The following is a 25,038-nucleotide window of genomic DNA, read 5'->3' as shown; positions in this document are numbered from 1 at the left end:
GTTAGATGAGATTTTATTTTTATAAGAGTCCTTCCAGGTCTGACATTCAATGATTAGCTATCCTGTTATTAGAGAAGTGAGGCGTAAAGGGCAGGAGGGGTGGGGAGGCAGGGGAATGGGAGGACTGGGATAAGGGTTGTGGCTCATAAAAATTTTGGACACTGCAAATGCCCATCTACCTGTACTGGGAGAGGGGTATACTTCTTGAATATAAGGAAAGGGAAAGAAATGAAATGACTTGGATAGGCCCCAAGATCCCTATCTTTGTTAATGGCAGAAGCTGAAGGCTGACCCCTGGGGAGCCTACTGTAATCCCAACCCTTGTGAAAACCAACTAGGAGTCACTTTACATAGGTGATCTCTGCCAATTATCCCCTGTGACCTGGGGTAGGAAATATCTCTCTAGACTTCAGTAGGGGCTTAATGCCAACTTGGACACTAGTTTCTAGGACAGTGCCCCAGGGATCTGTGGTTGGCCCTGGACTTTTTAACATTTTTACCAGTGACTTAGATAAAGACATAGGTGACGTGCTTGTCAAATTTTCAGGCAACAGAAAGCTGAGGCAAGGGATAGCTGACATTTTGGGGGACAGTATTTTAAAAGCTATTGAAGGGCTAAAACGTTGGACCAAACCTAATTACATGCATTTGATGATTATCTATGTAAAATCTTCCATTGATTTTTAAATAGCAATTTCACCAAGAACAAGATGGGGCAAGCATTTAGATAACTCTTTGTTTGCAATCTGGATGTGTTAACCTATTTTGCAGATTCAATATGAACATTGTGGCTAGAACTAAGAAGGTAATAGTCCCACTGCTTCTGTCAGACCACATGTAGAGTGTTGGTACAATTTTGGCCACCACATTGTATGGGGGGGGGCATTGATAACCTGGGAGAGCAACCAGGATGTTAAAGGACCATGAGGTTGGTTGAAAAAAACAAAAACATCAAACTAGGATGGTTGTTGTGAAAATAAAAGACTTAGCAAGGAAATAACTGTCTACAAATATTTGAAGAGTTGTCATATAGAAAAGGGCCCCAGCTTGTACTGCTTTATCCCAGAAGGCAGAATAGGAAAACTTCCTACCACAGTCGGTGCTATCAGAAGTATAAAGGGCTGGTTCTAGAGGTGGTACATTCCTTCTCACTTGAGGGCTTCTAGTAAAGTCTGCTAGATAACTCCCTGGAAGGTATGTTCTCTAGAGGCATCAAATGAACTAGATTGTCCTCTGAGGCCCTTCCTTCTTGAGAGTTCATAATGTCACCATTGGTAGAGACCAGAGAACATTCGTGTTAGGTGTAGATGGAGCCTTACAGAAGGCTGTGTGATATACTATAAATCCTACTCAACTTGGAACCAGGACCTATGATCTGGATTTGAATCCCACTACCAACAAGTTCTAGCTTTATAATCACTGCCAACTCATTTAACTGCTGAGGTTTTCTCAGCTATGGTATCTGTGTAATACCTACCTTTGAGGGTAGTTTATGAGGATCAGATGTGCATAAAATATAGAAAATGGTTTGCAAACCTTAAACACTATAAAGAGTCATCAGGTACTATCAATCCCTTAGCCCCATCACTGAGTTAAGTCCAGAGAAGAGAAAGCTTGGGGGCAGCTGGGTGGTGCATTGAATAGAGCACCGGCCCTGGAGTCAGGAGTTCCTAAATTCAAATCTGGGCTCAGACACATGTGATCTTGGGCAAGTCACTTGACCCCAATTTCCCTGCAAAAAAAAAAGAAAGCTTGCCCAAGGTCAAGATTAGTAGCAGAGCTGAGTCTAGTATTTGGGTCACTGAGCCCAGGGATTCTCAGAATGGTTATAGGTGAAACAAGGATAATAAAGGAATGAATGAGAAAGCATTTATTAAGTATTTACTGTGTTAAGTGTTGGAAAGACAGTTAAGAAATGTCTAGAAATGTTAAGAAATGCTTTTAACCACATTCTTAAGGTATAGGAAGTCTCAACTGCCAATCAGATGGAAAGGCACATCTTACATTTACCTATAGGGCAATATAACAGTATAATGCCCCCTCCTCTTGCTAGGAGTGTGAAGTTCAACAGAAATGTGACTTTAAAGTGTAACCAGATCAGGGAAGAGGAAGGCAGGGGCTAAGTATAACCCAAGGACAGGATTGGCCTTAGGCAAAGTCATTGAAGGTCCAGGAGAAGAGCCAGGTCCTGGCAGACAGCCTGTCTCATTCCTGTAAAGGGAGCGGTGTCTAAAGATGAGGACCAGGGCAGTGAGTTGAATTATTGGGGAATCAGGAAATTAGCTCCCCATTCAAATCTCAAAGATGAGGGCAGAGTCCAGCTCTTGGGTAGTCATAAATTCAGTTACAAGGTGCAAGACCCAGTGATGACAGAACTTGGAAGTGAGAGCCCAGTGGGGGAGAGCCAGAGAAGAGTCCAAGAGGCAGAGGGACAGTAATCCTGCTCATGGCCTTCCTGGTGGCAAGCTCTTTGCAGATAGCAGTGGAAAAGGCAGAGACTAGGGACTGCCTGAATAGGAAGGTAGGTGAGGCAAACATAATGACTTCACCCTGATGTTAGGCTCTTTCCCCCACTCAATAGCTGAGCCTTGACCCCATTTCCCTTCTGGGCTCCTGACTCTAGGAGGAGAGACTCCTTTCCCCTCACTCCCTCCCCATCTCTGCATTTGTCTTCCCAGGGGGAGTATGACATATCTGGGGCCCGAATGGCCCTGACCCTTTGTGCCTTGGGAGGGCAAACTGGAGAGGATAGGGCAATTGCTGCTCTGGGGGCTATGTCCCGAGCACTCGGTTTTAAGAACTACCTTAGAAGAGTGGCCAACGCCCAGGTGAGTGATTTTCTCAATGGCTTCTGCATCCCTCTGAGATCCCAAGTCCGCCCCCAAAGCTCAAGCAATCTGGCCTGTTGCTCTTCCAGTCTTTCCAGAAAGAACTGGCTCGTTTCCGAGAGCTTCTGGATGCCCACAGGAGCCCCATCAGCTGCGCATTGGTCATCCTCATAGCTCACAGCGGATGTGGAGGGTGGCTGCTGGGGCCAGATGGGAGGGAGGTACAAGAGAAGGAGCTGATTGGAGAGCTGAACCTCTGCCAAGCCCTGTGGGGCAAAGCCAAGGTGTTTCTGTTGCTGGGCAGCCCTAACGGTGAGTGAGAGCCAGCATGGGCACCTGGGTTTGGGGAGGACAGCAACAGGGGTGCTGGAGACATCTGCACTCACTATCTTCCCGGATGCACTTGTGTCCCAGTGTCTCTCTCTGAATTGACCCTGCCTTTCCCTTCTTGTCTTCAGCTGACTTGGAATCCGATGCTTTTCTTCCCATCCTGACAGACCTCTCCAGGCATTCTCCCCACTGGCACCTGCTGGAGGTGCTCACCCAGGTCTGGACTGGCTTAGCAGTGGGAGGCCCCTCTGTCCTACCCCTTCATCTTAATGGGTGGGAGGGTCCTACCATGACCTCTGGGGCCCACAGCTCAGGTCACCTTATCTGTCCCATTTCTCAGATATATATTCCCTCAGCAGATTTTACACATAGATGTGTATATAACATATACACATATACATACATGTATACACACAGAGTTCGTATGTGAAAGATAGTTTAGTGGAAAGAGGCTTGGAGTCAGTGAAGAGGCCTGGCTTGGAATTTTAACTCCCAGCTGTGTGACTTGACTTTTCCTGAACCTCAGTTTCTTCATCTGTGATTGGTATAAACGAATTGTGGTAAAAACAGTTTGTAAATAAATTCGAGCCAATCTCTTAAGTCCCAGCTCTGAATTCTTTGATGATACTTTATCCAGCACTGCTTATTCAGCATCGATTAGGAAGGAGCTTAAAGGTCAACTATTCCATCTAAAGGAAACAAGCGAGTCTAGACAGGGAAGGGACTTACTTCAGACACAGCCATGGCAGCCAAAGCTGAGAGACATGCAAGAAGATGGAGGCAATAGGAGTAGCTCAGGCAGCCTGGTGCTTAAGTCCAGATCCTGGCTCTGCCACTATCTTGGGGAAGTGGTTTAATCTTCCTCTGTATGAATAAGAGAGTTGAGCTAGATGGTCTCAAAGGTCCCTTCCAGCTCTATGATACTGAGCAATAGCTGACTTAATGAGGTATTGGCCATAAAAGGCATGTAAATCATGAATAGTCCTCCAAGGCTTACTGATTACCTTGCAATGTGAGTTATGCGGTGCATGAGTTATCCTCATTTTACAGGTGAAGAAACTGAGGACCAGAGACTCAATATCTCTATCACACAACTAGGAAATGAGAGCCACACAGGCCCATGAGATTGGGGCAGGGCGGGGCATGAGAGGGATCTGATAGGAAAGAAAAAAAAGGAAAGCATTGCAGATGGAGGGAACAACTTGGTACAGGTGCGCGATTAGGATTTAGAAAAGTAAATTTTCAGTTTGGCTGAAACAGAGTACATGATGGGGAGTAATGGAAAGGAAGGAAACAGAACTCTTTGTGACCCCATTTGGTGTTTTCTTGGCAGAGTGACTGGAGTGGTTTGCCATTTCCTTCAGCTCATTTTATAGATGAGGAAACTGAGGCAAACAGGGTTAAGTGACTTGCCCAGGGTCACACAGCTGGTAAATATCTGAGGCCAGATTTGAACTCAGGTCTTCCTGACTCCATGGCCCAGCTCTCTATCCACTGTACCATCTACCTGCCCTAAGCAAGCATTAAACACCTACAGTGTTCCAGGTGCTTTACAAATATCTCATTTGATCCTCACAACAGCTCTGGGGGTTGGGGGCAGGTGCTATTATTATACCCATCTTACATTTGAGAAAACTGAGGTTAAGAGACTTGCCTAGGGTCACACAGCTAGTAAGTATCTGAAGCTGGATTTGAACTTGGCTCTTCCTTACTCCAGGCCTGGTGCACTATCCACAGTGCCACTTAGGAGAAAAGATGGGAAAGGTAGAGACATCAGATCATAAAAGGCGTTGTTAGTGATGAGGTTTGTACTGGAACTCAGATCTTGAGATTCTTTCTAGTGGTATGTTTGCTGAGTCACCTCCTCCTCAGATTTCCCCCCACTTTCCCCATTTTTATAGTTACTGTATTTGTAATTAAAAGTAAGATTGATGAAAGAACCCTGCTCTTCTTCCCAGGGTCCTTGAGCCCAAAGTATGCTGCCCCACAGCCCTCAGCCCTATCATTGCCTGCATCTTTAGGCCATTCTTTAAGTTTTGAGGGGGTCTGGGAGCCAGCCCCTGAAACCTGCTACAGTTCCCCCCCACCCCATCACGAGCAAGTTCCATAGTATGTCAGAGGTCATCTGTCCAGCTGCTGTCTTAAGCAGGTACTTTTATAATCTTCTGTCTGAAGATTTTCATTGCCTTCAAGCTCCCCACTTACCAAGGTAGCTCATGCCATTTCTGGCAGCTCTGATTGTTACAAAGTTCTCACAGAGTTCAAATATACCTTCCAGTATTTCCAACTCAGCAGCCCTATTTCTGCCCTCTCAGGCGAGGCAGAACTAGTCTGCTCTTCACGTTTCCCCTAAGACATCTCTTCTCCAGGCTAAATCCCTAGCTCCTTCAGGTTCCTTTTGGCTGATTGCCCTTCCTCCTCCTATCAGGTCATTGGCAAGGTAACTCAAGAGATGCCTACCATAGGGTACAGGTGCCCCGTCTTCCACAGCTCCCTTCGGGGTGCACTGTACCTTGGAAGAACAAGGTCACAGGAACTGGAGGTAAGAGGGGATCAGATATGTTGTCAATAGGGGCAGGAAGAGAAGAGAGACCTGAGGGGGAAGGAAGAGAAGGTGCTGCTGGGGGTCTGTATGGAGAAAAGCCCAGGTCAAAGTGAGCAGGGACCTAGAGAAAATGAAGAGGAAAGAGTCCAGAGAGAGAAGGGGGAGAAAAGAGTTAGGAGAACAGGGAAACAAGAACTTAGGGTTGAGTCTGAGCTTAGACATCTCCTTCCGCTCCAACCACTCACCCCCACCAAATCAAGTTTCTTCTCTCCCCTTTTTGCTCCCCCAGCTCAACCCCACCCCTCAAGAGGTATATGACATGTCTGGGGAAAAGGTGGCCCTCGTCTTATGTGTCACACGGGACCGCCCTGGGGCTGGACAGGACCTTAAAGCCCTGAAGAGGCTGTTCCAGACCCTGGGTTTTAAAAGCATTCTGAAGAGGAACCCCACTGCCCAGGTGAGGTACTGGAAGGGGTGCAAAGGGGGTGGGGGGAATGAAGAGAGGAGAGGGATAGAGGTAGGCACAGAGTGGGCTAGACTGACCCAGTGCTTCATGAAGGCCCAGGTATATGGGAAATTCTGACATCCCTTGTTGGCTGACTCCACTGTTCACATCTTAGCTGTGTAGCTTATGATCTATGTGCTCTCAGAAAAATCACTATTTTTGGTCTAATTTTTCTCATTCGTAAAATAAAAGGTTTAAACCTGATGATATTTAAAGTCCTTTCCAGATCTAAATTAATGATCTTATGATCCTGTACTCTTTGTATCTAAGGTCTAAGGTCCTTCTCTATTCCTCCTGCTGCAATAGCAGCTAACCCTTTCCCCTTTCGTTAATGGCCAGATCTTCCACATTTTCATTTCTAAGCTGCTCTCCTATTTGCTCTTCCCCTCACTGGCCATCCAAATTTCCTGGTGTCCAGTTTTTCCCAGAAAACATGATTCACAAAACACCCATCCCCTCTAAGAAAGCAGGAAGGAAATAGTAATTAAAAAAAAAAGGAAGCAGATATTGTCCTGACTTTTTAAAAAGGGAGGAAAACAATTAGCAAGCTACAGGTTAGTCTCTGTACTCTGTCCTGCTCAGACAGCATCTGGGTTATTAAGTTCAGTTCTAGGAACAATGATAAAGTAAAAAGTGACAGAGGATGGCAGCTAGGATGGTGAAGAGCTTTGTGTTCATGTCATGAGATTAGAAATGAGCAAACTCCTGGGGAACGCGATGGCTTTCTTGAAGTATTTGAAGGACTGTCATATGAAAGTGTTTTCTTTGCCAAGTCTTTTCTCCTTATTCTTCTTCCAAAACTTCTAGTTTTGGAATCCAGATTCCCTTCCACTTCCAAGGCAATTAGGGAGCTATTTTCACTGAGTGTCTTCCATGCCTGGAATGTTTTCCCTCCTCATCTCTGCCTCTTGCCTCCCCTCAAGTACCAATTAAAATCCCACATTCTGCAAGAAGCCTTTCCATATCCCCACACCCCTTGGTGCTAGTACTTTCCCTCTGTTGATTATCTCTGATCTATCTTGTACATAGTTATTTGCGTATTGGCTCTCCCATTAGGTAGTGAGATCCTTCATTGAAGTGACTGTCCTGCCCTGTTGTTGGGTTTTTTTTTTTAACTTTCTCCAGCCTGTAGCACAGTATCTGGCACATACCGTGTTTCCCCGATAATAAGACACTGTCTTATTAATTTTTTTGGACAGAAAAACACCAGAGGGCTTATTTTCAGGGGAGGGCTTATTTTAATGAACATTGACAGCAATTTTAATAAACAGGTAAATGTGAACAAAAAAATGTACCTTTATTCAATAATGATCATGTCATCTTCTTCAACAACATCGTCATAAGTGTCCATACCCTGAATTCCGTCCTGGATGTCTTGTGCCTCCATTTCCTTCAGAAGAAGTGGACCCAATCTGTCATGTCCAGCAATATAGCTCTCTTTAAATGAATATGTCTTGTCCAGGTAACCTGCTCGTAGTGCCTTGGTGACACAGCTGTCAGTAATTTTATCCCATGACTTCTTCACCCAAGTCACGACTTCTTGCAGACAGGGCTTCACAAAGTTTCCACGCTGATTTCTTTCCATTCTATTTTCAATGTAGTCATTGACTTCCATGCGCAAATGGTCCCTGAATGGCTTGTTTATTGCAATATCAAGGGTCTGGAGATAGGCAGTCATTCCTGCAGAGGAATCATTACTTGATTTATTCTTCTCTCTGCAAGGAAGTTCTTCATTTCTTTAGCGCGGTGAGTGCTGGCTGAATCCCAGACTATCAGACCTCTTTGGTTACCTCGCATAACAACTGGCAGCATTAAATCAACCCACTTTCTTATAACGGCTTGTGTACACCAGGCTTTTTCGGTTTCAAGAACGTAAATGCCAGATACACGTTCAATCTTATCTTTCTTGCCCTTACTGATGATTAGAGGTGTGGCTTTCTTTCCATCCAAACGAATTGCCAAAACACAGGTGACCCGTGCACTTTCATAGCCAGTGGTGGGAATGTAGATTGACGTGGCACCCCTGTGAGGAATTGTTGTTTGAGATCCTTGTCCCATAAACACTGCAGTTTCATCCATAGCAATCATATTGCAGGTTTGGTACTTGGAAATGTCGATCCTATCAATAAAGGACTTGAATGCAAGTGCACGTTTAATAACTTCAGCATCTTCCAGCTTAAACAGTGTTGTTGATCTTCTTAGGGACAGTTCATACCGTTGAAGGAAACCGTCCAACCAGTGTTGTGATGCTTTGAATCCTTCTGAGACCATTTCAAACTCTGGTGCCATTGAAAGGGCAAATGCTTGAATATCAGCCCTGCGCACAACCAAGGCCTTTGCTCTCCTGTCAGCAATCCATTCACCAATGAGGATCTCCAAGTCAGGATATAAGGGCTGCCGCCCTGATCCAGACCTGCGCTTTTTCCCTTTTCCCTCATCCACCTGTTGATTGAGGTTATTATAATCTGCTCTCCATTTTCTGACCATTCAAAGATCCAAAAGTTTTTCTTTACAGAAAACTGCAAGATTCTTGCCATGTGACTCCTCTACAATTGCTTTCTTATACTCAACAGTATAGCTCTTCCTTTTTGTACTCATGTCTGGGGGTCAAAACAGACAGAATAATAAAATTATGACCATCAGTCCTTCTTTTCACTCCATCATGCCCCCTGAGTTCTTCTTTTTTCCTCCATCATGCCCTTTTTATCCTCCATCATGCCCCCTCACTTCCGCTTACATACCAGGTTTTTATGTTGTCCTGCCTCAGCTCTCCTCCGCGGCACTGCTCTCAATGGCGCCAGCAAGCAAATCACTGGGGAAGAACAGGATGACGCGCTCACTGCTGCAGCTCTGATTGGATGCAGCTTGGAGCGCGGTGTGCATTTCACGGGGGGGTGGAGAAGGGGGGAACGGTGCATACAGAGGGTACCGTAATGTAGCGTGTAGCGCAGGAGATCACCTTCACTACAGTAGCAATCTCAATAGGGCTTATTTTCGGGGGAGGGCTTATTTTAGAGGAATCTTACACAGTAAGGGGAAGGCTTATTTTTGGGATAGGTCTTATTATCGGGGAAACATGGTAGTAGGTACTTAGTAGATGTTTTTTGACTTGAGCTGGATGCCAAGAACTAGTGGATGGAATATTACAGAAGAAGTCACTGGGTCTATGGAAGGGTATTTCTTGATGAATAGTCACTTTTCAGTTTTCAATGAGTGTGCAGCAGGATGGATAATGGTTAAACAAAAGAAGCAGAGAATTCAAAATTGGAAGAGACTTCTGGGGCTGATTAGTCTATCAGGGGTGGGGAACCTACCATCAGGCTTCAGCTAGGGTCAGAGAGGTGAAGGTCAGCACTGGTATGTGTGTGTGTGTGTGTGTGTGTGAGAAATATGACAGAGGTCCAAGGAAAATATGGATTCTCCTCATGAAAAAGATCCCCTGCTTTTGGGGTACATTGGAACTCTTCTCCTTACCCTCAGGATTTTCGAAAGGCATTGGTTCATTTCCGGGAGCATCTGGATGCTTGTAGGACCACTGTGAGCTGTGCTCTCATAGCCCTTATGGCCCATGGAGAACCTCAGGGGCGGCTTCTGGGAGCCGATGGACAGATGGTGGAAGTAGAAGAGATGGTGAGGGAGCTGAGCACTTGTCAGGTCCTGCAGGGCAAGGCCAAAATTTTTCTGCTGCAGGGATGCCGTGGGGGTGAGTAGGAGACTCAGCTCTCTTGTAACTTTGGAACTCAGGTAGTCATTCATCTTCCAACCCTCGGTTCTCCTCTCCCAGCCTAGCTCTTGGCTTCATGTCCTCTCTTTTGTCTGATGGTGATTCTCAGCCCAGCTGGTCTATCAGGCCTCCCCAGATCACTCTAGTCCAAAGTGAACTCTCTATTGTGTACCCCTCTGGCATCATCCATGGGCACACACTCTATTGTTTTCTAATAACTGTATATGTGCAAGTTTTTACTCCCTCTCGAAACCATATGTTCCTTAAAAGCAAAGATAGTCTTGTATTTTTATGTTATCTCTTGGTAGATACAACTTACCTCATGTGTTTTCCTGTGGAGGTAGAGAAAAGAACGCAGGATTTGAAGCCAAAGACCATGGGTTATTTATTCTTTGCAAATGCTTTCTTGCATGGCCAGGGAACAATTCTAGTCCTGATATTTATTACCTGAATGGCCTGGGGCAGGTCACTCTATTACCTTGAGCCCAAACTCCCTCACTCACAAAATGATGATACTCATATCTACCCTCTTTCTATGGGTTGTCAGGTAACAGAGACCCAGGCGTGAGACCTAGAACATTGCCCTGGCTGGGACGCTGGCTACAGCATTTGCTACAGAGCCCTTCAACCATCCCCTCTCATGCAGACATCCTTCAGGTTTATGCTAACATGCCAGGTAGGTGATTCCTTCATCTTTGAAGGGTTTTTAGATCTTTAAGGGGTCTCTGAGGTCATCCAGTCTTGGTCTGCTTCATTAGTTGTCCTTCTTCCTCCCATCTCCTAAGGGTGAGCTGTCCTCAGTCCTCACCTATCACTACACTCACTGTCTGTCTTGGGAACCTCTTCCATTCCCAATGTATTCAAATGTGTGTGTAAATCTCACCCCTCCCCCACTCTCTAAGAGCCTGAGGGTAAGGCTGAGGCTAGCCCACTAGGTCATTGAAGGCAGGGTCTCTTCTACCTCTAAATCTATGGTCTGCTTTCCATTTTTGCCTCCTTTTTATCCCTTCTTCCTTAGAACAGAGTCCTGCATATAGTAGACATAGTGTTATTTGAATAAAATATAATTATCATGTTTAAGAAAAGCTTTACATAATATTTTTTATTTTATCCTCACAGTAACTTCATGTGTCTTACAAAGTCTTACTATCTATATTTTACAGATGAGGAAGCTGAGGATCAGAGAGGTGAAGGGATTTGCCCAAGGTATCAGAGCAGCTAAAATGCAGAGACTTGGTAGAGAGAGATAGGACGTGAATTCAGATTTGGAGACTCCAAGTCCAAGGTCTTTATCTGCTGTCCTTTGCTGCCTCTTCTAATATATCAGAATTCATAGAATTGGAAAATTTTAGAGTGGGAAAAGACCTCAGTGGCCATCTAACTTACTTCCCATTATAACAAAACTGACAAATCTCTGAGGAATTCCCATTGCAATCTACTTGACAAATGCTTATCCAACCTCTGCTTTAAGTGAGGGGGAATCCACCAACTCCTGAGGCAGACCATTCCACAGCTCTAATTGTTAAGAAGTCTTTGCTGTCATCAAGCCTAAATTTGCTCTTTAAAACAAAAAAAAAACTCCTTCCCATTGCACCCCTGATTCTCCTCGTTGGGGCAAAGAAAACCCTTTCATATGATAGTGCTTCAAATACTTCAAGAAAGCTACCATGTTCCCCATGAGTTTTCTCTTTTCCATATTAAATCTTTGAAGTTCCTCCAACTAATCCCATGACATGTATACAAGGCTCTTCACCATCCTAGTTGCCATCCTCTGTCCTTAAGTTGTGTTACCTAGAACTGATGAGGGTGGGCTATTAGGTTCAGCAGTAACTCTGATCTTATCTAAGACCAAAACCTGCGATTCAGTCTGGAAAGAATTTAATAGTCTGGGTGGCCAGGTGGCTCAGCAAGTAAGAGCTCTGGCCCCAGTGTCAGGATGACCTGGGGGATTGAATTCGAGCTCAGATACTTAGCACCACACCCAGAAATAACTGGCTGTGTAACCTTGAGCAAGTTACTTAACCCCAATTGCTTTAAAAAAAAAAAAAAGAATTCAATAGTCTCAGGCTTAATTGGAGTGAGAGTTGTAGAAGTTTATTTTTAGCTTTTACAGAAGCAAGAGTCCTTAGGGGACTTTTGAAAGTGAAAGGGGGCACAGGCTTTTACTTTTAAAGGGTAGGGCTGTCATTGTCAGGGTCGACAGGATGGATGTAAGGAAACCAAGGCTAACTTGTGACTTCAGTGCATAGATAAAAGTTTGAGGAGTTTAACTTGGAGATGATGGTGAAAAGCATCAGGAGGAGACATGAGGCAACTGCAATAGGGCTAGATTAAGCAAGGACAAAGGAGTCACAAGTTGTTGCCTAGGCAGAGTGCAGATAGCGGGGAGGGGCAGAGTTTGAGGCTAGGAAAGGGAAATGTGATTTTACAGACTGGTTTTACACACTGATGTTACAAAGTTTTGCAGACTGATGTTACAAATACAGATCCCAAGCACCCCATCATTACTAATGTTACAAATTGAGTTTACAAATAGATTTTACAAACATAGATCCCAAGCACCCCATCAGAACTAAACATAATAATGCAGATGTTGTCTGATCAGGGCAGAGTACAGAGACTAACCTATAGTTTGCTGATTATTTTCTTCCCTTTTTAGAAAATCAGGATAATATTTGCTTTTCACCAGTCCTCCTTTTAGATTTCACACAAATCATAGTTTCCAGTTCTTTTCCTTAATTTTCTCTAGGTTCCTCTGAATCCTCTATCTGTTCCATCTGACAAGGACAGAACCAATGTCTCCAATTAGAGTCAAAGTCCTCAACCCTGAAGACTGAAAATGCTAAGAGATACCCCAAAAAAATCAACCTGGTGGTAGTATGGAAGAATAGAACTTGGGTAAGGTAGGGTAGTAGAGTAGATTTGGAGTCAGTAGACCTGGGTTTAAATTCAAACTTTGCTACTTACCGTGTTTCCCCAATAATAAGACCTATCCCAAAAATAAGCCCTCCCCTTACTGTGTAAGATTCCTCTAAAATAAGCCCTCCCCCGAAAATAAGCCCTATTGAGATTGCTACTGTAGTGAAGGTGATCCCCTGCGCTACACGCTACATTACGGTACCCTCTGTATGCACCCCCCCCCCCGTGAAACGCACGCCGCGCTCCGAGCTGCATCCAATCAGAGCTGCAGCAGTGAGCGCATCATCCTGTTCTTCCTCAGTGATTTGCTTATTGAATAAAGGTACATTTTTTTGTTCACATTTACCTGTTTATTAAAATTGCTGTCAATGTTCATTAAAATAAGCCCTCCCCTGAAAATAAGCCCTCTGGTGTTTTTCTGTCCAAAAAAATTAATAAGACAGTGTCTTATTATCGGGGAAACACGGTATTACTTCTATGATTTTGGGCAAATCACTTCCTCTCTGGGCTTCACTTTCCTCATCTGCAAAATGAGGAGACTGGACTAGATAATGTTTAAGGTCCCTTCTAGCTGTAAATCCCATGATCTTAGAAATTCAAGAGGAACTGGGTGGATTCCTCACCTTCCTACTACTTTATCTTTGAAGAGACAGGCTCTGGAATGAAAAAGGACCATGCAATGTCTACATTGCAATGGAAGGGTAGAGTTTGCCCTTCATTTAGGAAACTGGGCAGGGAATGGGGAGACAGGAGAAAAGACTAAGAGAAAGGGGCTAGAGATGGGGGTAGCAGAAAATCAGGAGAAAAGTCTTTGATGTGCATAAGAAAGCTAACCATTGCCATGGAGATTTGGGAAGAATGGTAGAGTTAATAAGCTCTGTGAAAACTAGGACTGAAATGTCTTTTGCTTTCTTGATAATTTGTGAGTTCCTTTATGGGATTGCTTTGAGGTAGAGGATGGGGGTAGTAGTAATTATTTTTTTCTACAGTGACTAATATTTTCTGATTTGCCCTAGACGTCTCCTCCAGGGAGGACTTTCCTAAGAACCCAGACCAAGTGGATATCCTGAGAGTCTATTCAGCTGCAGAAGGTATGAGGGAAATCACAACTGAAAAAAATAGACAAAAAACCTATGGGCAATAGGAAGAGAATTTAGATTCCTCTCCCAGGAGTCAATTATTGACAAGCAAGTTATTAATAATTACATTCCTTTAAAAAAAAAAAAGCTTCAATACCAGAGCTTTCTGGTCTGCCCCAAGGAGAACCAAAAACTCCTACTTCAGAATAAGTAAAGACACATTTTCTTGGAATTAGGTACTGTGCCTACTCTGAAACCAACCAGTCTTCAGGTTGATCAAAGAATCAAGACCTGCTGATTTGGCTACATTTTAAAAATTATGGTCCTATAAGAAATCCTTATTCTCTGTGCTATGCCTCACTCCTCTACTGGATCCCAAGTCCCCTGTTCTCCTGAACTCTCTCTTTCTACCCTCCCACTAAATGAGAAGGAAAATCGATTGGTGTCTATTGCCCTTTAGGCTATGTGGCGTACCGAGATGAGAATGGCTCAGACTTTATCCAGACTCTTGTGCAAGTTATCACAGCTGACCCTCACCAGGACCTTTTGGAGCTTCTGACTGAAGTGAGTGACCAAAGGGCAGCTGAACCCCTTTTCTCATTTGTCCAATGTCTTACATGCACGCCCTCCCATTTAAACATGATAATCTCATTGTCTCAGAGAGCCCCAACTTGGGGAGCTTAACTCCAACAGACTCCAAGCCCTGCAGAGAACCCTACATCTAATCGAATTTTTGCAGGTAAACAGGCAGCTGTGTGAGATGGATGTGCTTGGTCCAGACTGTGATGAAATACGAAAGATGAACTTGGAGATCAGGAGCTCTCTGAGAAAAAGATTATGTCTAAAGGTCTGAGAGTTTGAAAGTGAGACAGTGTATCTGAACCTTCTAAGGTCCCATCCCTCAATTTTCACAACTTTTTTGTCTGTTTTTTTTTTATCCCCAATGCCTAGCACATAGTAGGTGCTTAATAAATACTTTTTTCCCCTTCAATCTTTTTAATATATTTGTTGTTGTTGTTTTGGAGGGGGAAGGGCAAGGCAATTGGAGTTAAGTGATTTGTCCACAGTCACACAGCTAGTAAGTGTGTCAAGTGTCTGAGGCTGGATTTGAACTCAGGTCCTCCTGACTCCAGGGCCAGTGCTCAATTCACTATGCCACCTAGCTGCCTCTTATATTTGCTTTTACAAGCATTTGGGGGGGGGGGGGCAGGGCAATTGTGGTTAAGTGACTTGCCCAAGGTCACATGGCTAGTAAGTGTTAAGTGTCTGAGGCTGGATTTGAACTCATGTCCTCCTGACTCCAGGGTTGGTGTCTATTCACTCTGCTACCTAGCCACCCCTTTACAAACATTTATCTCTCCTTTCCACCTTCATTGAACAATTAAAAAAGAAAACCCTTATAAGATATGTTATAAGTATATTTTAATAAATATATAACAAACACATTCTCACACTGGCATGTCCAAAAATGTTTGTCTCATTTTACATTTTTAAGAGCATTACCTCTCTGGCAGGAGGTGGGTAGCGAACTTTTCAAACTTTCAGTTTTGTTTCAAACTGGTAGAGGCTCAAGGAATTTACTCCCAACCTCGACCTCCTTTATAGTGCTGACTCTAGACATTAGGGAATACACTGCAATTTCTACCGGTTCCACTGTGAATTCCCTCAGGGATGGAAATCAATATTAACACATCTTAGAAGATATTAGGAAGTAGAAGCTGTGATACAGATCCTGATCCTGTCTCTATCTTTGGGTTGATTTTACCCTTTTCCTCTATGGAGTCAATTTTTCAATTGTCAATGAACCCATGCCTAGGGCAAAGGGACTATTTTTGTAAGGTGGAAGAGAAAGACTTTTTTTTTTTTTTTTGCACTGGGAAAATTTCTAGACAATATGGATATAATGCTAAAGAGTGCTGAACTTAAAATCATGAATACCTGAGTTCTGCTCTAGGCTTTGCCAACTTAGGCAAATGCTTCACATTTTAAAGCCCTGGTTTTTGCAGCTGTAAAATGGGCATAATTAATATTAACCTTACCTATCTGAGCAGGTTGTTGTGAAACATTACCTGAGATAGTAGATGTGAGCCCTAAAATGCTATAGAAATAAAGTTCTTACTACTACTGATAAAATATTGCTTATTTGCAAACTGGTTACAGTATATTAATTACTAGACATAAAGCAAGAAAGGCCCCCTCTATGTTACAAAGAACATTATAATCTAAAGACAAAATATGTACCTGAGACATGTGCCTTGCACACAGTGGGTGTTTAATAAATGCTCATTAGGTTGGATTAACGTATTTTGGCAAACATTCACAAAACAGACGTTATCTGTAATAATTTTATTCCCCTCTGCTCAGAGTCAAAATACAGTTTTCCTACCACAGCTCCAATTCTGTTTTGAGCCTCTGAGACAGCCTCTAACCCACCTAAATTCTTTCATATTCTGACTGAAACTTCTAACACTCAAGCTACTGATGTCAGAGACTCCCTGAGCTGGAGGCCGTCTGGTGCCAACCGGTACTTGAAGAATACCCTCTATAATATGCTGAATAAATGGCCATTCAGCCTTTGCCTGGGGAGCCCATGGCCTCCTGAGACAGTCTGTTCCACTTCCTAGTCTAACTGTTGGAAGTTCTTCTCTCCCTCTCGCCTTAATGTAAATAAAGCCAATGTGGGTTTTCTGATGGATAGTAAGACCTGTAATAGTAGGTCAGTGAAAGCGGAGATGTCAAGAATGTGGCCTATGAATTAGATTAAAATATACTTGAGAAATACTTAACAAAAGTACAACAAAACATTGGTAATGCATTTGAAAACTAGATCAATATTTGGGTCCTGGGCATCCTCCTAGAGTAGTTTGTATAGTTTCACACCATTGGATTAAAGCATATAGTATACTCTGGGACCTAATAAGAATCTCCTGTGTTTTATTTGTTGTGTAACTGGATCTAAACAGTAACCAAAACATTTTCCGTATTCCCTCCAGCTGTCCATCAATCTCTGTGGTATGAATTCTCTGGTGTGTGCTACACTGCTCCTATAGTCTTAGCATTGACAATATGGGTTGCCTAGGATATGGTAAGAATCAAGCCCCCTAAATATAGCTTTTATTTTTTTTCCTAAGATGTTCTAGAATTAGAACCTTGTTGAGCCATTTCAATCATGTCTGTCTCTTTGTGACCCCATTTGGAGTTATCTTGGCAGAGATATTGGAGTGGTTTGCGATTTCCTTCTCCAGCTAATTTTACAGATGAGGAAACTGAGGCAAACAGGGTTAAGTGACTTGCCCAGGGTCACATAGCTAGTCTGAGTTCACATTTGAACTCAGGTCTTCCTGACTTCAGGTCTGGTACTCTATCCATTGTGCAACCGAGCTTCCCTCATCTAACCTAACCCCCTCATTTTGGAAGCAAAAATCTGCACTTGCTCAACATGGGAGCTACCGCAGAAGCTCTCCTTAACCTTCATCTCTATGTAGAGTTTTGCTGTGTGGGCCTGTCTTTATCTTTGCAATTTCCAACCTGACCAGGGATATAAAGGCAGAGAGAAAGAAAGAATCTTGAAGTTTTCCTCTTTATCTCCCACTAAAAACATAATTTAAAAAAGTCAGTGAGAATAAGTCCCTGCTTAATATCACCAAGAGCTGGGAGAGCTTTTAAATACAACCAAACCTTGGTGATATTGTGGGTTCAGTTCCAGATCACTGCAAGAAGGCAAATATCCCAATAAAGTTAGTCACACGAATCTTTTGCTTTTCCAGTGCATAGAAAAGTTATTTTTACACTATGCTGGAGTCTATTAAGCATGCAATAGCATTGCCTTTTTAAAAAAGTACATATCTTAATTCAAAACTATTTATAACTTTGAAAAATGCTAACCATTATCCGAGCCTTCAGTGTCATGATTTTTTTTTTTTCCTGGTGGAAGGTCTTGCCTCGATGTTGATAACTGCTGATTGAACAAGGTGGTGGTTGCTAAATGTTGGGCTGGCTGTGGCACTTTCTTAAAATAAGGCAACAATGGAATTTCCAAAGCTGGTTGGCTTTTCCTTTCACTTGAATACTTAGAAGCCATTGTAGAGTTATTAATTGGCCTAATTTCGATATTGTTGTGTCTCAGGGAATAGGGAGGCCTGAGGAGAGTGAGAGAGATGGGCAAATGGCTGGTTAGTGGGGCAGTCAGAACACACACAACATTGTGCTTAAGTCCTCAGTCTTAAATGGGCATGGTTTGTGGTGCCCCCCAACAATTACAATAGTAACATCAAACATTTCTGATTATGAATCATCATAATAGATATAACAATGAAAAAGTGTGAAATATTGAAAAAATTACTAAAATGTGACACAGAGACACAATTGTCAGCATGTGTTTGTTGTTGGAAGAATGGTGCCCTCACCAATAGACTTGAAACAGGGTTGCCACAAACCTTCAATCTGGAAAAAAACACAGTATCTATGACGTGCAATAAAGTTAAGCACAATAAAAGAAGGTATGCCTGTATGTCTTCCCCTCTTCCCTGCCCTCCTAACTTCCTTTCTGTGCTATCTCATGGACTTTTATGGGTGACAAGGCATTCCCTCTCAAAGTTCTTCAAGATAAACAATACTGGCCCTGGGGTTTTCTTGGCAAAGATACTGGAGCGGTTTGCCATTTCCTTCTCCAGCAGATTAAGGCAAACAGAGATTAAATGACTTGCCCAGGTCATACAGCTGGTAAATATCTGAGGCCATATTTGAACTCAGGTCTTCCTGACTCCAGACCTGATGCTCTATCCATTGAGCCTAACTAATAAATTGATCATACTTGGACTTTTGTCTCTCATTTTATCTTAATTTCAGTCATGACATAATAAACATTTATTAAGCACCTTATGTGCCAGGCCCAGTGCTAATAAACAGGGATATAAAGAAATGAAATAGACAATTCTTAGTTTCAAGGGGCTTACTTTGCTAGTTGCTGGAGGGAGAAGAGGAGATAGTTCTCCTCCCACTGAGGTCTGGGGAATAACAGTCAGCTTAGACAGTGAGGATAGAAAGTAAACATACTTATGAAAGCAAATAGTAAAACGGGAAACCACACAGATTAGTTCAAGTGACAGAATACACAAGAGTAAAGGGTTCTCTGTTATCTAGGAGAGGGATGAAATCTTAGCTCAATCTGGATCAGAACAATCTTACTTGAGTATTGCACTCTTAGTCCCTTGGTGTGCAAGTGCTGAAAATGAAGGACCAGTGTGTGTGTGTGTGTGTGTGTGTATGTGTGTGTGTGATCTGCCCTTCAAAATTCTTGCTTTTTCTACTTCACTCTCAGCTTCTCTCTCAGATTTATCTCCATCAGACAGGAATCATTTTTCATCACTGCCTATTGTCCCTTCTGGAAACCACCAAACCAGCTCCGGTGGTGAGATAACACATATATCATCTCCTTTAAGCCTTAAAACAACCCTGTGACATAGATGCTATAATCATTCCCATTTTACAAATGAGGAAAATAAAGGAACTTGGAAGTTAAATGGCATAATTTGGACACAAGTCTATCTGATTCCCAAGTCCTCTTTTGAATACAGTATTTCAATTATTTCATTAATTCTTAGAACAACTTCGGGAGGCATATAGCACAACAGAAATGAATGCCTCATCCCTATTTCAAGGATCTTTGATCCATCATTGTGGGTAAATACCTTCATGCCTTAGTCTTTAGGAATTACTGTGGCTCAAAAAAAAAAATCACTTGGGGAACTTTCTGTCTCTAGTTTCTCCAAACTTAACTGAGGCTCCTCTGAAGGCAAAACCCTTTGCCAAGAAGGCCCTGGAAGCCTTTCTAGCTTGGACTTGGAAAGGTTTGTATGCAGGATGAATAGCCTTCAAGAACCCATGACCACCTCTGCTCCTCTGTGATAAGAGGGCAAGAGACTTACCCAAGAATACAGCCCTACTGAATAACCAAGGTTGGAATTAGCATCATAGAATTTGAGTGGAAGGGACCTCAGAAATTGTCCCAACCCACATCTTGAACAGGAATCCTATATACATCTTCCGTAATCCAGTTTATACTTGAATATTTCCACTTTTCAAGATAGTCTGATCCACCCTAGATTTGGTCTCAGATCTCATTCAGGGTCAAGTAGGTAGATTTTGGGCTGCCTTCCTTTTTAACTAAGGAGTTCTTAATGGGAGGGGGGGGGCTGTGAAATTGTTTTTTAAAATATGCATTTGATCATATTTTAATATAATTGGTTTACTTTGTAATACTATTGTTTTCTTTTATGCATTTAAGAACTTTTTTTTTTCTGAGAAGGGGGCCATAGGCTTCACTAGATTGCCAAGGGATTCATGACACAAAAAGGGTTAAAAAGCAATGTTTTAACTGAAGTTTATAAGAGTAAATAAGCTGGTTCTGATCTGTTGATAGGTTTCCATTGAACCAGAAATCTGTTGGTTTTTCACCTTTTCCACACCTCAATTTCCCAACTGGAAAACAAAGTAGTAGATTCAGAATCTGTGCTATCTGCACGTGGCCCTAAGGCCCAGGGTTTGGAGAAAAGAGAGCTGGGCAGGTTTGAGTCTCCTCGACTGAATTCCCAGCCTGCATAGAACCAAGTTTTCTCGGGGAGCTGACATCTGGATGTAGGACGCTGCTGCTTTTTGGCATATGGGCCCGGCCTAGTCCCCTTTGCTCCTTTCGGTTCCGAGCAAGAGACTGAAGCGAATTACCCCAGAAGTGGTAGAAGCTAAACCAAAAAGCTGGAAACTTGGTAACTGCATTTCAGAGTCCATACCGGTAAAGCACCATTCCTACAGATGAGGTGGGAATCCACCTTAGGTCCACATTAGGAAAATGCTATCAAGGGTAGGAAACCTGCAGCCTGGAGGCCACACATGGCCCTCTAGATCCTCAAATGCGGCCCTTCGACTGTATTCAAACTTCGGAAAAACAAATCCGTTCAACAAAAGGATTTGTTCCATAAAACTTGGACTCAGTCAAAAGGCCGCACCCAAGGGCCTAGAAGGGCCGCATGTGGCCTTGAAGCCACAGTTTCCCCATCTCTGTCATCTAACTGGTATAAACTAGAACTCTGACCACTTTCATCCTAATAAACCAGCATCCTCCCACTCCAGCCATATCTATAGTGAAGCTGTTCAACAAGTCAATTAGCAACCATTTATTAAACGGCTACTATTTGCCTGGCACTGTCCAAAGAAAGCACAAACAGTCGCTCCCTTGAAGGAAAGGGAGACCACAAGCAAACAACTGTACAAATAAGCTTATGAAGGATAAATAGGAGATAATCAGTAGAGGGAAGGCACTAGGATTTTACCTAGGTTTTGAAGGAAGCCAGAAAAGCCAGGAGACTGAGACGAGTAGGGAGGGAATCCCAGGCATGCCGCACAGCCAGAGAAAAGACTCGGAGTCAAAAGATGGAGTGTAAACACCTTCACCCTAGCATGCTAGAATCTCCCTCTAGCTATATGTAGTTAGCGTTACGAGCCATTTGGTGGAACCTAGGACATAGAATAGCTGCCGATCAGCATCTCGGTCCCCTCACAAACTGTGTCCTTCCGCTGAGATGCCGCTCCCGAGCCTGGCCCTATATTGTGGGGTCTTTTCCACCTTCCCACTGAGAAATTTGGTTCCATTCTGTGGGAGAGCCGGGTGGTGGGGCTGCAGATCCCAGCAGTTGAGCGTCTCATGGCCTCGGGCTTCTTGACTCGGTGACGGCGGTTGGCTGCGACCGAGTACTGGCCACTTCGCTCTTGGCCCTTTCAAGACGAAGGAATCCAGGTACAGACCTAGATTCCTAGCTCCCAGCCTGAGTCTTACTCCTTCCAGTTTTCCAAAAGGGTTTTTTCCCGAGCTTGGGCTCCGATGTTATGGGTGACATCCGTAGATACAGAAAACTACTGGTAGAATTAAGAGTGGGAGCAATGCTCCGCCCTTCTTCTTTTCTATAGGGAAAGCAGAAGACAGCCTACGTAAGAGGCCGCGTGGCCTAATGGATAAGGCGTCTGATTCCGGATCAGAAGATTGAGGGTTCGAGTCCCTTCGTGGTCGTTACTGTTTTTGTCTTTCTCCGCATTTCTCTTCTTTGCTCAGGTTGTGGTCGCAACCCCTTTAACTCTGTATTCCTCTATAGATGGTGGAAGTAAAGAGAAAAGAATTAAACAAAATACTTCAATCCTTAGGAAGTATTTTCGAGATCACGCAATTCTTGGGGTGCTTATCAGTGAAGAGATGGACGCGGGAAGGTATTTCCAATGAGGAAAAATAAACGAAACGCATAATGAAGCACTTCGTCACCCCTCTCAGCTGGGCTGGAAATCACACTGCGAGTCTAAGGGCGTGAAGAGCGAATGTTCGCCATTTATGTAGAGACCACAACCTCAAAAGGCCGCTGAAGGAACATTCGTTGAAGCATAAGTTAAAATCCTCTTTGTTCCCTCCCCACCAGACGCGATCCAACCCTCCGCCTGTTCTTTCCCTTCAACGCTTAGACCCGAGCCTAAGCTATCTCATTTTTTTACGTCCTTGAGATGCCCACCCACGAAGACCCCGTAAATTCCCTACCCTGGAGCTAGCTCTGTTTCAAGTGGGTCAAGATCCATTACTTCTCCCAAAGTCTTCGAGCCTCTCCCGCAAAAGAAAAAAAAAAATCTGGGAAAATGCCAAATACCCTTTGGAATTCCGGGAGGGCCTGGGACTGACCTCTAAATCATGCACGGGTCATCCCTCCTTTAGCACAGGGGTTCGTCTAGCACGGAGAGCTCCTAGCACGAATTCAATGAATGGGTATCGAAGGGAATCAAGCCCTTCTCTGGGCCTCAGTTTGTCCCCCTATAAAATGGAAGAGTTGCCTCGTCAGTGCCTAGAAGACGAAAACGGACATTGAGTTCCTCCACAATGTTCTCTATTTTTCCAGCTTTCTTTCATATCACTCCTCATAGCTCCTACGTTCCTGCCGGGGGAACATTCAGCTGCTCTCTGAATTCGACATTCCGTCTCCCGCCTCGGTGTTTTAGCTGCTCAAGCTGTCTATTTCTTCCCCACTCCCATCCCAGCGCCTCTGATCCGCTCCCCTCCTCTCTTCCCTGACTCCAAGGTTTGCTCCAAGTGCCACCTCCCGAAGCCTTACATGACCCCCGCCGCCCCGCCCCCATTATGATTACTCTGGATAGCAATTTTCCTGGTATCTACAAGTATGCCCTCCCCCATCCTGCCCCGACTACCCCTCTTTCTAACAGAGTTTAACGTTTTTGGTCTAGACCTGTGATTTCTTCAGTGTAAGTAGATGTTGTAAACCAATGTACATCTGCAACTTACGTGCAGTTTTATTGCTATAATTTATAGTTTTAGAGTTTCCAGTAGAACTGAGAGGTAAAGCCTTCCGCACCCAGAGTTAGCATGTGCTAAAACCCAAGTGAGGGCATGTCGGGGAGTGTGAATGAGGACGACCTTCTTCTTTTGTGGGAGAAGAGTGAAGCAGAGAATCCCAGTCCGTTTCGCCTTTGCTTGGGGCCTTGAATTTATACAGTGCTGTTTATATATAACTAAATTACCCTCCTGCACTTCTGCAAACGCCTACATTCTGTAATATATAATAAACATTACATAACCAGGAAGCGAGCCACGCTTTATGTAGGATATAGAGGATTCTCCAAAACCTGCAAAGCAGCCGTCTCTGTGGCGCAATCGGTTAGCGCGTTCGGCTGTTAACCGAAAGGTTGGTGGTTCGAGCCCACCCAGGGACGTTTTTCCTTAGATCGTATAAAAACTATTCCCAGTTTATATCTCAATTCAAGTTTACTTTACAAAAAAGTGATCCCATCCAAACTGAAGTCCTTTCCGTTACACAAACTAGCTTCTTGAAATTCAATGAGCTCCCAGCTGACCTTGGTACTTTAGGTAGAAAGGATGGTCAGCTAAGTAGTGACATCAGTCGCTTTCTCTACATATTGATCTCCCATGGATAGTAGGTGAGAGAAGGCCCAGTCCGAATGGAGAGGAAAAATTTGTGATTCTCTCTCATAAGAAGTTGGTCCAGTAGGGACAATTTCTTTCCCAGCTTTTTCTTAAGGTTTCCTGCTTAGGTCTTAAGGGCCACATTTCGTTTAACTCCAAAGACCCAACAGGGCTAGGACTGGAAAGGTGCATGATATTGTTTGTGTTCCAGGAGAGGAAATTACAAGGAAGATTCCTTCCAGACTCGGTTGCCCCCCCCCACCCTTTTTCTCTCTCGTGTGGGAAGAAGTGGGGTACTGTTGAGTACCGAAAGGCCTGGTCTAACCACCCCACACCTATTGAATTAGCTAATACCACAGAAAAAGAAAACAACAAAATTGGTGGGAATGTGGAAAAACTGTGACAGTAATGCACTCTTGGTGGAGTTATGAACTGATCCAACCATTCTGGAGAGCAATTTGAAACTATTCCCAAAGGGGGAATAAAACTGCATATCCTTTGATCTAGCAATACCACCAATAAGTCTGTTTACTAAAGAGATCAAAGAAGAAAGAAAAGATCCTATATACACTTTTACAGCAGCTCTTTTTGTAGTTGCTAAGAATTGGAAATTGAAGGGATGCCCATCAATTGGAGAATAAGTTGTGGTATATGATTGTGATGGAATGCTATTATACTATAAGAAATAACAAGCAGGACGATTTAAAAAAAACTAGGAAGACACATATGGACTGATGCAAAGTGAAGTGAGCAGAGTCAAGAGAACATTGTACACGGGAACAACAATAAGATGTGAATAATTTAGCTAATCTTAGCAATGCAAAGATTCAAGACAATTCTGAAAGACCTGTGATGAAAAATGGTACCCACTCCAGAGAAGAACTAGCAGAGTCTGAATGAAGATTGAAGCATACTTTTTTTTGGTCAGTGTTCTTTTTTTGCAATGTGACTAATAAGGAAATATGTTTTGCTTGACTGCACATATTTAATCTAAATCAAAACGCTTGCCTTCTCAAGGAAGGGGGAGGGGAGAAGAGGAAAGAAGAGAGAGAAATAGGAACTCAAAAATTATTTTTTTAAATGAATGTTAAAATTTGTTCTTAAATGTAATTGAGAAAAAATAAAATAAAGACATTCTTAA

The 25,038-nt window shown here is 43.4% G+C and overlaps 1 protein-coding gene, 1 long non-coding RNA gene and 2 other non-coding genes across 4 annotated transcripts; 3 read left to right on the top strand and 1 right to left on the bottom strand.

Annotated features, from left to right (window-relative positions):
* The first annotated feature begins 5,610 nt into the window (after positions 1–5,610).
* On the top strand, positions 5,611–15,053 carry LOC138144164 (putative caspase-16). Its single transcript, XM_069065447.1, has 7 exons — positions 5,611–5,700; positions 5,993–6,160; positions 9,689–9,911; positions 10,480–10,608; positions 13,868–13,942; positions 14,391–14,494; positions 14,670–15,053. Exons 1-7 carry the CDS (start codon positions 5,611–5,613, stop codon positions 14,781–14,783), a joined length of 903 nt encoding a protein of 300 aa, XP_068921548.1. The 3' UTR covers positions 14,784–15,053.
* Positions 15,054–20,298: 5,245 nt separating this feature from the next.
* On the bottom strand, positions 20,299–23,040 carry LOC138176248 (uncharacterized). Its single transcript, XR_011172197.1, has 2 exons — positions 22,506–23,040; positions 20,299–22,068 (listed from the first exon to the last, which is right to left on the bottom strand). It is a non-coding gene; the product is annotated as an uncharacterized lncRNA (long non-coding RNA).
* On the top strand, positions 21,920–21,992 carry TRNAR-CCG (transfer RNA arginine (anticodon CCG)). The gene has a single exon. It is a non-coding gene; the product is annotated as a tRNA-Arg (tRNA).
* Positions 23,041–23,612: 572 nt separating the features above from the next.
* Positions 23,613–23,686, top strand: TRNAN-GUU (transfer RNA asparagine (anticodon GUU)). The gene has a single exon. It is a non-coding gene; the product is annotated as a tRNA-Asn (tRNA).
* The last annotated feature ends 1,352 nt before the right edge of the window (positions 23,687–25,038 follow it).

The sequence above is a fragment of the Petaurus breviceps genome, unplaced genomic scaffold (assembly GCF_028583685.1).
Source record: "Petaurus breviceps papuanus isolate PSGF00001 unplaced genomic scaffold, PetGlider_PUasm1.0 138, whole genome shotgun sequence".
NCBI lineage: Eukaryota > Metazoa > Chordata > Mammalia > Diprotodontia > Petauridae > Petaurus > Petaurus breviceps.
This window is presented reverse-complemented; position numbering and strand designations above follow the sequence as displayed.